Source organism: Notolepis coatsorum (genome assembly GCF_963971535.1).
Source record: "Notolepis coatsorum genome assembly, chromosome: 14".
Taxonomy (NCBI): Eukaryota; Metazoa; Chordata; class Actinopteri; order Aulopiformes; family Paralepididae; genus Notolepis; species Notolepis coatsorum.
Genome location: NC_140178.1, coordinates 58,079,887 through 58,096,126, shown reverse-complemented (window position 1 = coordinate 58,096,126; position 16,240 = coordinate 58,079,887). Strand labels below are relative to the sequence as shown.

Below are 16,240 nucleotides of genomic sequence, written 5' to 3'. Positions count from 1 at the left end.
GAGTTATGAGGTTTTGTCCCGACAGCAGCGATATCGTTATCGCGATATATACCCAGCCCAGCCTCGGAGTCCACATATCCGAGGACTTGACATGGACCACACACATTGACAGTGTTGTGAAGAAGGCACGGCAACGCCTCTACTTCCTCAGGCGCCTAAGGAAGGTCAGTCAGAAGAGCCTTAAGAACTTCTACTCATGTACAATAGAGAGCATCCTGACTGGCAATATCACCTCCTGGTTTGGGAATAGCACCGCACAAGACCGTAGCAGACTACAGAGAGTGGCCCGTTCAGCCGAACTCACAATTGGAGGGGGGCTTCCCACTCCAGGACATTTACAACAAGCGGTGCATGGGTAAGGCTAAGAGAATTATCAAAGACTCCAGCCACCCAAACAACTGCCTCTTTGAACTGCTGCGGTCAGGCAAGCGATACCAGAGTCTCATGGCAAGCACAGAGAGACTCAGAAGAAGCTTCTATCCCCAGGCCATCAGGATGCTCAACGAACAATAACACTATGTAACAACTAGGGCTGCAACTAACTATTATTTTGGTAATCGACTAATCTGTCGATAATTTTTTCGATTAGTCGACTAATCTAACGATTATTTTTGTCATTCGATTAGTCGACTAATCTAACGATTATTTTTGTCACACCCTCAATCTCTGCTTCCTGTGGGCATGGCTCCTTCTCCAATGCATGTTTTACCTCACATGCTCAAGTCTGCACACCTGTGAATGTCACCCTGTTGTCCAGTCCCTCTGCCTTAACAGTTAACTTAACATAACATGATGATCCCATAGCAAATTAAAATAATGACTCATGAAACATTTGAATTTGGATCTTAAGCAACTTTAAATCAAAATGTATTTGAACAATACAACAATCACTCATAACAAGATAAATAAATTAAATAATACAAATTAAAGTGGAAGTGTTTAAATAACTAAAAAAAATATATAGCAGACTTCTTAGCTTAACATCCCAGGGAACTAATGGGATAACTGGGGATGTTGTTTGCTCCTGACAAGAGTCTCAAAGTCTGGGGTGATGGTAGACATTCAACTCTGAGGTCATGCTCAATGTCCAATCTGTTCCTCTGCTTTGTCTTCAGCTGGACCAGAGCTGAGAAGCCACTTTCACAAAGATAGGTAGTGCAAAAAAAAAAAAGTATATAAAAAGAAATCTTTTTTTTAATGACTAATCGACGCAAAGATTCTGCGTCGACGAGTTTTTATGATCGACGTAGTCGATTATGTCGACTAATTGTTGCAGCCCTAGTAACAACCATCAAATGCACTCACAGCACACACATCCACACGCACACACTCACTTTAAACAAACGACTCACTGCAGCACCCACTTTACCCACTTTAGAACACCTAAACACACTTTATATTTATTGGTAAAGAATTTGCACTACAACCCATACCTCATTACACCTTACTGTGAATTGTACCTAAATTGTACCTCATCCCATTTCTGTTTTGCACTGTATAGTATATTGTATATTATTACATTGTATAGTATATTGTATGGTAACTCGGTTACTTCTACTCTGCATTGAACATTGTATATATGTACATACTGAACATTTGTGTCTACGTACTTGACTTCTATTTTATACTTGCTGTAACTGAGGGGTACAATTCCCTGACTGTATTATATAAGTATGGTATCATTAAACCACTACTGTCTTATGTACATTACTACTGGCCATACAGTACACAGGTATATCGGATGAACACTTCCCACAATGACACGGTTCCACACAAAACTGGGTTATAATAATATTTATTAGCAGCAATGATAGTATATAACAATACTTTACGTAGGGTCGCGCTTATAACGCGAAAGAATGTGCGTGAGTAAATCAATAACGTAAGTCCATTATCATATTACGCAGGAGATAATGAATACCACCTGTATCTTAGGAATTATATCTATGGTACACTAGTAAGGCAGCGGGAGATACTGGTAGGGTCCCTCCGGTTGTAGGCCAGCAAGGGGAGAGGATTTGTCGGTAGTAGAGTCTGGGTCAACGAAGAATAGGGAGACTCCAAGTACAGGAGACGGTGCAATAATCTCTTGATCCGCAGACGAATAACAGCTGTTCTCCGGCATGCAGCTCCGCATGGAAGAAAGCTAGCCAGCCTCAGGCTTCTTAGAGGCGGGCTCGACGTTGCTCCTCACAGGGTAAATCCCACACAATTGTGGGTGTAGACGATTCTCCGCTCCATCAATTACAGGACCAAAGCAAATATAATCCAGCCGAAAAGGGCTATGTAGTCGTCGGTAGGTTATCCAGTGTACATGTCCACACGGTCCTTGTCTAGGGCTCCTCGGGTGAAGGCGCCAGGGTAAGCTGCCCAGCCTGGATAAGCACACTAGCTGGTACGAGGAAACGTTGGTGATGCTGGTCACTGTAGAACGGTAGCCGCACGATACACTATACATAAATAGACTATTACTGAATTAATAGAATAGGTCGAACTCGACGGTACAGCGTTAAACTCTGATACTTGAACAGTTATTAATTCGCACGCGGTCTCAATGCTCTATTTGGGGCCAAACAGGCCTTACTTCACTGCACGTTGTATCGTGGGTGAGGCTTCAACTTATTGGGTAACTTAACTTCTGTATTCACCTGCGCCGTATTTATACGTTAGGTGAACAAACTAGTACCAGCCTTATTCCTGTCTCGTATCCTTGCGCAGAGCCGTTCATGTCCAGGCAAGTCTTTGGCGGTGACTTTGAACCAGACCTTGGGGGTATGGCAGTGGCGCCTAAGGGACCGCTGTCCAATAAGAGAACGAAATATGGTCTGTACTAGGTTAAAGGGATATTCCGTGTATATGTACAAGGAATACACAAGGGATATCAAACGATATACAAATATTATGCAATATATATCAAGTAATAAATATATATATTCGGTTTAATCTGATCCTTCGTAACAGCCGCCTCCTAATTAGTCCCACCTAATTAGATAAGCAGAGACAGATTAACCGCACTGTCTACTACTCAATGTCTGTTGTGAGGGTAGGGCAGTTCACAAAGTCAGGGGGTCATGGTCGTCATCAAAAGTGTCGGGGAGCCTTGGCAACTCTATCAGCCTCGCCACGGGCCGGGTGTATGTCCGCCCTTGGACGAGCACTTCTGCCGCTCTGACCTTTCCGTCGGCACCAGTGATCACTTTGCTTACGCGGCCGGCCGGCCACATAGCTCGGGGTAGTGACTGGTCGATAATCATGACGACTGTTCCGGCTTCTGTCAAATTGTCTCTTTCTTTCACCCATTTCTGGCGGGTCTGTAGAGACGGTAGATAGTGGAGGAGGAAACTGTTCCAAAACTTGTCAGCCAATACTTGACTGTACCTCCACATTCTTCGGCCGTTCGCTTCTTCAGGCCTGTACACTGTCTGTGGTAGCGCGGGGTCCAGCCGCCCCATCAAGAGAGTGTTGGGGGTGACTGGGTCGACATCTGCTACATCACTTGAGGCGTAACCGAGGGGCTTTGAGTTCAATACTCCCTCGATCTCCGTGAGGACTGTCGTGAGGACTTCTTCCGCCACGGTCTGGGCCCCAAGCACGGCGTACAGGGCTGTCTTTATTGAACGTACTTCTCGTTCCCAAGTTCCACCGAAGTGAGGTGCATTCGGGGGATTAAACTGGAAATCAATCTGAGCTGGGGCGAGGTGGGTCTTAAGTTCTGGGGCCATAGCTTGGAAGCTCTCTCCAGCTCTCTTTCTCTGCCTTTGAAGTTTGTCCCGTGGTCAGACAATAATATAGACTGTTTCCCTTTCCGCGATGTGAATCTCCGGAAGGCCATAAGGAATGAGTCTGTGTTCATGGTTGGAAGGAGTTCTATGTGTATCGCTCGGGTGGTCATGCATTTGAATACAATACCCCACCGCTTCTCAGTCCCTCTTCCTTTCTTTACATACAGCGGGCCGAAACAGTCCATACCGGTGGAGTGAAAGGGCTTGTCGCCGAGTCGGAGGCGACAGGGGGGTAGGTCAGCCATCCGGGGTATACTGGGCTGTGCTCGCCATTTACGACAGTCTAGACAAGTCCGCTGGAAGCGTCGTACTGCTTCTCTCCCTTGCAATATCCAATAACGACGTCTGATCTCCGCGAAGACTCTCTCTGCCCCGGCGTGGTGCACGTCCTCGTCGTATTTCTTTATGATAAGCTCTGTGACCTTGTGTCGGCTGTTTAAGACTATCGGGTACTTGACGTCATCCGGTAAGTCTGGGGCTCTCCTCAGACGACCACCCACTCTGATGAGATTATGGGCGTCGCTCTCAGGGGCTAGGTGGAGCAGTCTGCTGTCTGACGGGACTGGCTTTGATCCCTGTAGACAGTCTAGCTCGTCGGGGAACGAGTCTCTCTGGGCTCGCTGTAGCAGAAGGAGTTCTGCTTCTTCGTAGTTAGCTGCAGTAATGTCAGTAGTGGGCTGAACCTCTGGGTGGTGCCACAGGAATGTCTTTAGCTGCGCACTCAAGGGTGAGGCAGTCGTCTATGTTGGGATCTGTGGGGACGAGTGTCTGTGTCAACCCACAGAACATAGATTTCTTCTTCTCTGCCTCCTCTTCACTCGCCTCCCGTGGGGTGGGTGTAGGCCACTCTTCTTCCGGGAGCTTGAGGAACTCGGGCCCGTCACTATATAGATTGTGACGGGTGAGGTCATCCAGGGACATTCCCCGGGTGATGACGTCAGCTGGGTTGTGTTTTGTGTCCACATACCTCCAGCTTGCTGCTTCTGTTAAATCTTGGATCTCTGTGATTCTGACTCCCACGAAGACCTTGTATCTGCACGAATCGGACTGGATCCATGTGAGTACGGTCATGGAGACTGACCACAGGATTGTTCTTTGCACCGGGATGGTGAGTTCACGTTGGATTAACGTGGCGAGTTGCGCTCCTGCTAGGGCTGCGCAGAGCTCTAGACGCGGGATAGATTGTTGCTTGCGGGGGGCTATTCTTGAGCGAGCCAGGATGAAGGTAGTATGTATTTCTCCTCCCTCCTCTCGGGCCCGCAAGTAGGCCACCGAACCGTAGGCTACTTCGGAGGCGTCGCTGAAGACGTGCAGGTCCATCTGGCACGTCTCCGGCCTCACTGTGGGTGGGAAGTAGCTGCGGCGTATGTTGACACCTGGGAGTGAGCTGAGTTCTGTCTCCCACTCTCTCCATGTGGAGGCAAGGTGTTCGGGTATGGGGTCGTCCCAGCCCTGGTCCTTGTCCCATAACGCTCTTACAATCATCTTTGCCCTGGTGGTGTAAGGTAGAATACATCCCAACGGGTCATATTGTCTGGCGAGTGTTCTGTATACACTCCGTCTTGTGGTCGGTAGTGAAGTCGACCTTCCCTGCTCCTTGGTCAGGGGTGTGTGTTTATAATGGAGCAAGTCTGTTTTGAAGCGCCAGACTAGTCCTAATGTCATTTCTTGGGCTTCTCCTGGGATGGTCGCCATCCAGGTCTCGCTGCTTGCTGCCTTGTCCTCTGGGGAGAGGCTGCGCAATACTTGAGGGTCGCTGCTGGCCCACTGCCGGAGATCAAAGCCGCCTTTGATCTTGGAGGCGCGGAGCTTGAGTAGGAGGGCCTCGGCTTCTTCTGGCGTCGAGACGCTTTGCAGACCGTTGTCCACGTAGAAACTATTTCCTACACTTTGTCGGACCTCTTCATCAGCTGTTGGGTCCTCTGCGACGTGTTTTTGCAGTGCAAACGTAGCACAGCATGGGCTGCATGTGGTTCCGAAAGGGAGGACTTCCCATTGATAGATGGATGGTTGCTCATCCCCGATCCTCTCTCTCCATAAGAACCGCAGCAGGGGCTTGTCCTCCTCCACTAGTCGCACCTGCAGGAACATCCCTTTGATGTCGCCGCTGATGGCCACCTTGTCTTGGCGGAAACGTAGCAACACGCCTAGTAGAGAGGGGCCGAGTGTTGGGCCGGGCAAGAGCTCTTTATTCAGATTTTGTGATCCGATCTGGTAGCTGCAGTTAAACACAATACGATCCTTGCCGTTGTGGTGGACCTTGTGGTGCGGCACGTACCATGATTCGGTCGTCTGATCGGCCTCTTTAATGTCAATTTTCTTTATGTGTCCCGCTGTGATTAGCTTGTCAATCTCAGCGCGGTACACAGTCGCTTGAGCGGGGTCTCTGGCTAGGCGCCGCTCTGTGTTCGATAGATACCGCTCTGTCGCTTCTTTTGGGGCGTGGAAGGTAGGCATAGCATACCCTCTCGCCTCAGGAGTGGAGTTGCGTATCTCATCACTCCGTTGACTTTGACTCTCTTTGTCCCCCGCTCGAGGAGGGCTATAGCATAAATGTCTTCCTTGGAACAAATGTGTTTCTTTTCGTTCTTAAAGGGCATTGTCTCTAGTGTCCATTAGGGGTGGGACGATACATCGATCTAGATCGATACATCGATGTAATTATCAACAATCGAATCGGATCGATGCGATGTAATAAGATCGATTCATATCGATACTCTTATTTTGAAAATCCTGTGGCGAGTCTCATCCGCCCAAGAACAACAGCAGTAGCTCCGTGTGTGTAGATGTTACAGCATAGCATTCTCCCTTTCTGTGTGTGTGTGTGTGCGCGCGTCTTTGGAAAGACCAGATGAGGTCAGAGGAGTTTGATGTTTAAATGTTATTTAAACATAAACAATATAATACATAATAAATGTAGGCACAACAAATTGTTGTAGGAACGGTTTGGGAGAGGGAGGTTGTGAGTTTTGAGTTCCAAAAAATGTAGCTTAAAGTTTAAAGCTCAATATATAAAAACGTGGCACTTTACAGTGAACAGGAGGTCTATTTGTATTAAAAACAATAGATTGATTTTCCTTTAAATGTCTGGAAGAGCTCAAAAATACAAATGTCAAATGATATTTTCATTACCTTTTTTTTGTTGATCTAAATGTTACTGATTGTGTTAAATGGGCATATGATATCATCTCATATCGATCGCAGGCACCTGAATCTAATCGTATCGTATTGTATCGTGAGAGACTTTGTGATATCGGCAAATATCGTATCGTTGTCCAAAGAATCGATATCGTATCGTATCATGATGAAACTGGTGATTCCCACCCCTAGTGTCCATAGCCTCTCGACGTGCTGTAGGAGGTGGTGTCTTCTTCTGTCACTCTGGAGTGGAGGCAGCTAGTGGCTGCTGTTCGGTTAGGAGACCTAGAGAGGGGGCCTTGTAGTGTCCATCCTAGGCGGGTCTCGACTGCTGCTGGACAGCCTCTGGGCCCAGTGTGGACCCGGTCCATCGGGACGATGAGGTGTGCATGGTCGGATCCTATCAGCAGGGTCGGGGTGGCACCGTCTATGAGCGGTATAGGTAGTTGACGCAGGTGCACATATTTATCCATCAGCTTGGCGATGGGGTAGGTGTACTGCGACAGGCCTATGTCTTGGCTGGTGAAAGCGCTAGTGATCCTATACAGTCTCTCTGGCTGCCCGCTTGCTGCGATAGTGAAGGAGACATTCTCGCCCTTTATCGTCTTCAGGTCTCTTCTTATTGTCCGAATCGTCATCGTTTCTTCGCTCCCCCGCAGCCCCAGCTGGGCCGCAGCGGACGCGAGGAGAAGGGTCTTCTCTGACCCGTCGTCAAGGACGGCGTAGGTGTCCATGACCTTGTCTTCGTAACTCAATGTTACGCGGACCACCTTCAAGAGCACCCGGGCGCCCCCGCTGCTGGCGGGGTCAATGTACATAACACTTGCCTTTGTGCTGCTTGAGGGTGCAGGCTTTCTTCTGTTACTGTCATGTAGGACGTCCAAGTGGGCTCCGTCACACTGATTACACCTCTTCTTTAGGCGGCACTCGGCTGCCATGTGACTGCGCGCACATCGGTAACAGCGTCGGTTGGACTTTATCCATTGACTCACCTCGTCGGTGGTCATCTTCTTGAACGTGTCACAGTGTGACAGCCAGTGTTCCTTTTCGCAGTACGGGCATACAATCTTCCACTTCTCTTTCATCAAGGGGGTACTGTGGTTCTTGTTGCTCGGTACTGATTCGGCTTGGTGCATGACGGTCACCAGCCTGCGGCCATCGTTTGCTCTCCTAGGTCCCTCTCTGGAGCTTGGTGTGCTCCGCACGAACGTATCCAACCGTAGGCTGTTGACTTCTCTCGCCAGGAAGTCGGCTAGGTCTAGGAGGGATGGCTCGGGACCGTTAGGATCACGGTGGTCTCTTTGCCGCCTGAAGCGCTCTTGTCGGGCGGGCGGAAGCTTCTCTAAAATCCTCTCAACATTAGAGTTTGCGTACAGTTCGTGCATACCCTTTTCCTTTTGCGCCCGCAGCTCCTTCTCCCAACCCCCACCCATTCCAAATGCTGAATCGAGAACCTCATCCTTCACTCTGTCATCTTTCTCTCCCATTACAGAAGCAGAGACCCTGACACTGGTAACGTCAAACCGTCCGACTACTTGCCAGCTGGACCAGCTACCCTCCCCACTCCTCCAGACCATAGCACCAGACATCCTCCCATTCCTAACTGCAACCATCAACTCCTCACTCAACTCGGGGGTGGTCCCCACCTCCCTAAAACAAGCCAGAGTCACGCCGCTCATAAAAAAACCAACCCTGAACCCTACTGTCATAGGCAACTACCGTCCTGTCTCTCTTCTCTCCTTCCTTTCTAAAACACTTGAACGTGCTGTATCCAACCAACTTACTACCAACTTAGATATCCACGTCTCTGTGCGGATCTCGGCCTGTCTGTCCGACATCTCAGCCTGGATGACGTCCAACCACCTCAAACTGAACCTAAGCAAAACAGAATTGCTCCACCTGCCGGCCAAATCCTCCCCCCTAACCGACCTTTCAATCACAGTCGAGAATGCAGCTGTGACTGCGTCCCCGACCGCCAAGAACCTTGGTGTTGTCCTCGACGACCAGTTGAACTTCTCTGCTCACATCGCAGCGACGACCAGAACCTGCCGATTCCTCCTGAGCAACGTCAGAAGGATACGCCCCTTCCTGACAAAAGAAGCCACCCAACTCCTCGTCCAATCAACAGTCATCTCCCGCCTCGACTACTGCAATGCACTGCTCGCTGGCCTCCCGGCCACTGCCACTAAGCCTCTTCAACTCATTCAGAACGCAGCGGCCCGCCTGATCTCAAACCTACCGAAGTCGGCCCATGTCACCCCACTTCTTAGGGACCTGCACTGGCTCCCCATTGCTGCACGAATCCGCTTCAAGGCCCTCGACCTAGCATACCGTGCGGCAAAGGGAACCGCTCCCGCCTACCTCCGGTCAATGGTCTCTAACTACACACCCTCAAGACCCCTACGCTCTGCATCTTCTGGCCGCCTCAGACCTACTCCTATCCAAGCTCCGGGAGGGTCATCAAAGAGAAGTCGCCTATTCTCAGTCCTTGCCCCACAATGGTGGAATGAACTACCCACCCCAGTTAGGACAGCCGAATCACGTCCAATCTTTCGCCGTCGACTAAAGACGCACTTCTTCAACCATTATCTGAATTAAAAAAAAAAAAAAAAAAAAAAAAAAAAAAATCTAACCCTAACTAACCGTACTGTCATGCACTTGTCCTAATAAACTAACCTACACTGTAGCACTCAACACTTTGATGAACATTGTTGCTCAGCTGATAGAGTTGTGCCCTTCCTGATGGCTTGTCGTACAGAACTTGTAAGTCGCTTTGGATAAAAGCGTCAGCTAAATGACTAAATGTAAATGTAAAATGTAGCTCTGTGTACTGTGCTCTGTTCTCGTGTGTGAAGTCCGGGAACGTCGGTGTGCCAAGGTACGATGCCATGGATGGCTGGCACATCGGTGAGCGTTGGAGGAGAGGCCTCCTAGGCGAGTCTCCTCTTACTTGTCGTGGTGGGCTGGTACCTGTCGGGTACCAAGGCCCGCGTACCCAGGTGCTGTTCCTCGGGGCTGGTCGTGCGTCAAGCTCACCCGTGAATTGAGTCGGGGGTCTGTAGCGCAGAGCCGCGGGGGTAAAGTCTGGGCTGTACTGGACCTCCTGGTCCTGTGGAGTACGGTGATGCTGTTGGGCTTGACTCTCCTCCTCTCCCTCTTCTTCTTCCTCTGCCAGGTCATCTAGATCCTGTAATCGTCTATTTAGCCTCTCCGCGGCATAGGCCGGTTCTTCCCTGTTGCTGGGTCTCGCTTGGACCGGTCGGGGAAGGGGTTCGGAGAGGGGTATAGGCTCTCTCTGTTGGCCGGGCTCAGGGTCGCTTGATCGGGTAGGGGAGGGTGCCCTAGACCCTTGTCTTGACGAGGCCCTGGAGCCCCGTGCGGAGGGAGGGGGGGTTACCCTGGTAATCAGCTGCTCCATTATCTGCGCTTGTAATCGGTCGCGCTCGGCTTCGCGCTTGGTGAGAGCGAGGTCGCGCTCTGCTTCGCGTTGGGCACCGGCGGCGGCGCGCTGGGCTTCGGCGGCGGCGCGCTGGGCTTCGGCGCGGTCTCTTCCCATATTCTCTTCCGTCTGGAGGCGTCTAATCTCTAGGCGTATGCGGTCTTTGTCACTCCGTTGCTGCGCTTGAAGGCGTTCTCTTTCCATGGAAGAATGTTCGCGCTCGCTAAGCGTCTGTGCTTGGAGTCGATCGCGCTCGGTTGAGGCTGCCAGGCTGGCGATAAAGGCCTGCGCCAGCATCTTGTCCGCCTCGCTGGGGGAAGACGCTGGTTGAGGTGATCGGCTTCTGGTAGTACTCGTTGGAGATCCGTTCTCCTGTCGCGTACCGAGGAGATCCATCTCCTGGGTGCGCGTCTCTTCTTGTGGTGGGTCGGGTTCCGTCCCTGGAGGGCTTTCTTTATCCTGGAGCTCTCCGGGGACTACCTCGTCGACGTTGGCGGGGGGTAAAGTCATGTCAGGTCCCTCCTGGTCCCCCCCGTGAGCTTGGTCAGTTACGTTAGAACCCACTAGGGTCTCTACTGGCGGGGTAGCCTGGTCGGTAGGGTTGGACATAATTTTACTATCTACTTTTTCCACGTTTAACGTCTGTAGAAAGCTAGGTAGTATACTGGCAGCGTAGTCCTCTAAGTACTGAGGTGTCTGCCGTCTACGCTGCGGGCGATCTATTTTAGGAGAACCGTTTGTGGAGTGTTCATCATTGGCCATGTCAATATTAATACTACTATATTAATATTACACTAGTTACCATCCGGTTCGAAGGACCAATTGTAACTGAGGGGTACAATTCCCTGACTGTATTATATAAGTATGGTATCATTAAACCACTACTGTCTTATGTACATTACTACTGGCCATACAGTACACAGGTATATCAGATGAACACTTCCCACAATGACACGGTTCCACACAAAACTGGGTTATAATAATATTTATTAGCAGCAATGATAGTATATAACAATACTTTACGTAGGGTCGCGCTTATAAGGCGAAAGAATGTGCGTGAGTAAATCAATAACGTAAGTCCATTATCATATTACGCAGGAGATAATGAATACCACCTGTATCTTAGGAATTATATCTATGGTACACTAGTAAGGCAGCGGGAGATACTGGTAGGGTCCCTCCGGTTGTAGGCCAGCAAGGGGAGAGGATTTGTCGGTAGTAGAGTCTGGGTCAACGAAGAATAGGGAGACTCCAAGTACAGGAGACGGTGCAATAATCTCTTGATCCGCAGACGATCTATCTATTTTTGTCTAGCACAGTCTCTGGAGCGTAACAGAAAGAAGCATTTTGTATAAAAGTATTCTCTACTTCTGTATGACAACTAATAAAGAAACTTGAACTAGAACTAAACTTTGTTTGTAGCGTGTTCAGTTCTTTGTCTTGGACTTGCAGGGTTTTACTATTGGCCGCACACTGGTCTTCTAGATCTCTGATTCTTTTTTCTGCATTAGAGACTCTGTTCAGAATAGCCTGTGTCTCTTTTTTTAAGTCTTTCATTGAATTGCCAAGTTCATCCAGTCTTCGTTCAACCGATAATTTAAGGTCGCTCACCTCCGTTAGGAGTAGCTGTGCCCAGGCAGGTGTATCCTCGCTTGACATAATTTGTTTGATTGCAGCACGCCGTTCACCTTTCTTTGTCTGCGTTCAGGTTTCTCTGCAAGAGCCAGAAATAGACATGCAGACAGGCAACTATGTTTGAACAAAATAATCCAGTTCTTCAGTTTAAATAGATGATCATTTAGAAGCAAAATACTATATTTTAAGGACAGAGCTGTGCAGAGCACTCGGCACGCCATTCCTCTCAGTCACGTGATGTCATCACACATTTGTTGCGATATTTTAATTACAGATACCCCAGTAATAACATTACAATTTAATTCAATACAATGCATGCCTTCCTCCCGGTCACCAGCAACGACATGTATCAGCCAAATGCGCATTGCAACATTGACTGAGTGGAATCCCTTTCTATTCACATAACTGAATTTGTGATGGAGCTTTGACAGCTACATGGGTGGTACAGTAACAGTCTATTGCTCGATCCATCTCCAATATCACGATGGACCATGCCGGTGGCCAAAGACCCGAGGGTGGAGAGGACTTGAATGTGCACGGGGATGGCATTTGTGCGTTTTGTTCCACGCTCCAATTTGGGTCCCAAATTGCGGTACAAATCAAGGAGAATGTGTCTCGGGTAGCAGACTCTAGTTAATATTATGTTCTCTCTGCAAATAGACTGCCCTATCTGAAAACAGCTCCCCGCAGAACTCGGACCTATTCCAAATGCTATTTATGGGTTTGACGCTATTTTACAATTAACTATAATGAATTACGGGTCATACAGAACACGTCAGTGTTGAAACGAATGCATGAAAGTCAGTCTCATGTTGCAGTCTTCATATTCTACCGCTTGGTGACATGTACGTACGGTCTGAGCTGTGCGTAGATATACGCACAATCTCAAGCACACGTTCATATTGATAAGTCCAACACTTTGCATAGAAATGATCGTACGCATCAGGCCTGTACACTGCGATGATATGATCGCAAATTGCCCCCTAATTTGGTCCGTGCGAGTTTAAAATAATATCTGGGGGCAAGCTTGCGAGTGGTGATTTCAACCCTTCATTCGCATTTCACTCCTAAATTAATCCATACAAATTGTAGTAAAACATTAGCCTACAACCAGGGCTGTACAGTGCAATATAATGTTGCGGTTGTAATTTCATTAGACAGACCAGCGCGGACCTTTAATAACATGCAATTTAATTGACACGAGCAATGAGCTAACGGTAGCTACCATTAGGATTATGCTAAGCTAACTAGCGATCTCTGCTAACCCTGGAAAACGGTCAAAGCGGACTCCACAAGACTAGTTCCATTCGTGAGGAAAGGGGGTGGGTTATATTGACAACGCTTGACAACAGAAGTTTAAACATAACTTCATATTTATTGGTTATTCATTTCTGTATATCATTGAATTTCCATCTCCGTGTGTCTCCATCTCTTCCTGTTTACATTCGAGTGTGATGTCATCACCTACGGCAGCTTAGACTATCAAAACGCGAAGGGGGGGGGCTGGCTCTCTTGTTCGTTCTCGCCCCCTCTCTCTCTCTCTCTCTCTCTCTCGCTCTCTCTCTACATTCAATGATTTAAAGTAGCCAAATGTTACACACAGTATAAATACTAACTGGATAGTTGATGATATAAACATTTAATTTCATTATCTGAAATATTCTAAAATCATTAAGTCTGTGTGATTATTATTTTCTCACAGTAGTGTGTGTGTGTATATATATATATATGTGTGTGTGTGTGTGTGTGTGTTTGGCTAAAGTGGATAGAAAACACAGTACTGTGTAAAAGGCACCCAAGAGTTTTTATATAAATTGTCTTAGATGTAAATAATTTTTTTTATTAGTGTGTCAGTAGACTACTCTTAGTACATTTTCATTAAATTATTTTTTAAAGCATCTTCATGGTTTAATAATGCAAACATATGTTGCAGGGACTTATTATAATCATCATATTGGCGTGACTGTATGCATCAAAGGGTTAAATCAAGCATTTTTGATGCATGTCAAAATATCGCGATATCATTTAGAGGCCATATCGCCCAGCCCTACTATAATGGTAAAATAGTTATTTAAAAATGTGCCCCTAAAAAATATTCTTTGCCCCTAAATTTCTCATTTAGGGGCAAGTGTGCCCCTAGTGAAAAAGCTTAGCGTACAGCCCTGCGCATGGTTTACGCACATATCTGTGCGTACGCACCATTGATAAATGAGGGCCCAGGCCTTTCCCAAGAGCTCATGGTTTCTAGTTTTCATGGTCTGTAATCAGGACTGAACTGTCCCGCGTCTATACTTTCCGTAGCCGCATTTCTGGCAAGACGCTCTCTGATTGGCCGACACCTGTTTCTACACTGGTTAAGCTTAGGCACTCTTTCGAAGTTGGTTAAGGTTAGAGTTTGTCTTAGAGCGTGACGGCAAGTTCTTTCGACGGTTAAGCTTAGGCACTCTTTCGAAGTTGGTTAAGGTTAGAGTTTGTCTTAGAGCATGGCGATAGAACGCCAGGTAGTTTGCAGGCTGTTCGACGCGGAAATGGGCAAAGACACAGCTCGTCACGCGATTGGGCAACAGTGGCCAATCAGAGAGCGTCTGACAGAAATGCGGCTATGGAAAGTATAGGCGCAGCTGTCCCAAGACCAGGAGTAGACCTTTTCTATGGCAGACATTTTGATGCGTCATAGCATGGTAAACACGGCTGTAACTAATAACATGAATCCTTGATTAATTTCATTTAGGTGTGCCAGTGAGCCAGCATGCACCGGAATGAAACGGAACCATGAATAAAGGGGCACTTAACAAAAAAATTAAAGAAAATGCTGATTTATTTTGCACCTGCCACCTATGTCACACACATCCAAACACATTTTTGCAATTTTGCACACATTAATTTAGTCATTGAAGTAAATTAGTTAGAACATGGCCACCAGTGATGTCATCAAGGACATTGAATCCTTGCATTGTGTCAAGTACAGCTCAATGAAATGATAAGTTAGCAGTCCCTATAAGACATGCTGCGGTATTGCTATTTACATAATTTGATGCTGCTGTAATCAACACAATACAAGGATTCAATGTCAAGGGTTCATGGTCTTCTCCAGAGTCAGAAAAGAAGATTGATACCAATTTCTTCTCTGTGCGTTCAGTAGAAAACTATCCGACTTCAAGCTAGCCTAGCTTAGCACAAATGAATGGAAGCAGATATGGACCACTAGCCTAGCTGTTATAAAACATTTCTCCTAGAGTTTTAAGCTATTTTGTCATTGATGACCTATCTCCCAGTATTTTAAATGACCTCTGGTGGTGTTTACCTCTCCTCACTGTACAGCACTTGCCCAGACGCTCTCAGTCTGTTTAGACAAGCCAAAGCCCTTCTTTTGTCCTTCAGCCCAGGGTTTAACCCCCTTCCCTGCACTTTGAGTGAGGCCATTCATCTAGTGACCTCCCCTTTTTTAATTGTCAAGGCACATAGGAGAACATTGTTGGGGGGGGGTTAACAAAAAATAGCTGCATGTGCGGAATGCAGTTGTTGTGATTTGGTTGGCCACCAGGGAGATGTTTTTGGGGAATAATTTCTGTATTTTCTTGTGTTAATAGGTGACGGAGCGGTGGAATTCACTGCTGGAACCCAGGCTCATCATTTAGAAGCTGACCAGAAGAGTTCAGGTGGAGAGTTGGGTGGATCTGCTTGTTTTTTTTCTTTAAAAAGATGGAGTGGAGCACGCAAGCTAGTTGCAGGCTAGCATAACACAATGCAGAGAGCATGTGCTCTGTGTGGACTGTTGATGTCTTCTAATGAACAATGTCCCAACTCCTTCAACCTGAACTGAGCCTCGAGCCTGTTTCGCGCAACAACATATCCGTGGCAGACTATTGTAATGTTGTGTTGAATTATAGTCTCCTTTCTACCACTCTACTAAAGTCAGACTTGTCTCTTTGAAGGGACCAGGAGGAGGTAATTTTTATTGTTTGGGAAGAACTCTCGTTTTTATTCCAGTGCGTGGCCAACCCGGAGTGCAAATACGGACCATCGCACCATGGTCATGGCTGGAGTAATTTTTAGATGCCAGATAATGTTAATTTCAATATTTTTGGCAGGATTAATGTTTGTATCCTATGTATTGCAAAGGGGAAGAGGGGCTTATAGTCTGTGTTGCTTGTATGTTTTGTATAGTGATATGACCGTGGGTATCATTCTTCAATAAATAAATTTTTATAAATATATATATGTTTTATATCTGTGGCTTATGTTA

At 47.4% G+C, this 16,240-nt stretch overlaps 1 protein-coding gene across 2 annotated transcripts in view; it reads left to right on the top strand.

Annotated features, from left to right (window-relative positions):
* coil (coilin p80) overlaps window positions 1-16,211 on the top strand; it is a 73,609-nt gene extending 57,398 nt beyond the window's left edge. For both annotated transcript variants that reach the window (XM_084328441.1, XM_084328440.1), the window contains one exon: window positions 15,585-16,211. Coding sequence is in view for 1 of the 2 variants with exons in the window: in XM_084328440.1 (XP_084184566.1) it covers window positions 15,585-15,632 (48 nt within the window). In the remaining variant the exon portion in view is untranslated. The remainder of the gene's footprint in view (window positions 1-15,584) is intronic.
* Window positions 16,212-16,240: the final 29 nt, after the last annotated feature.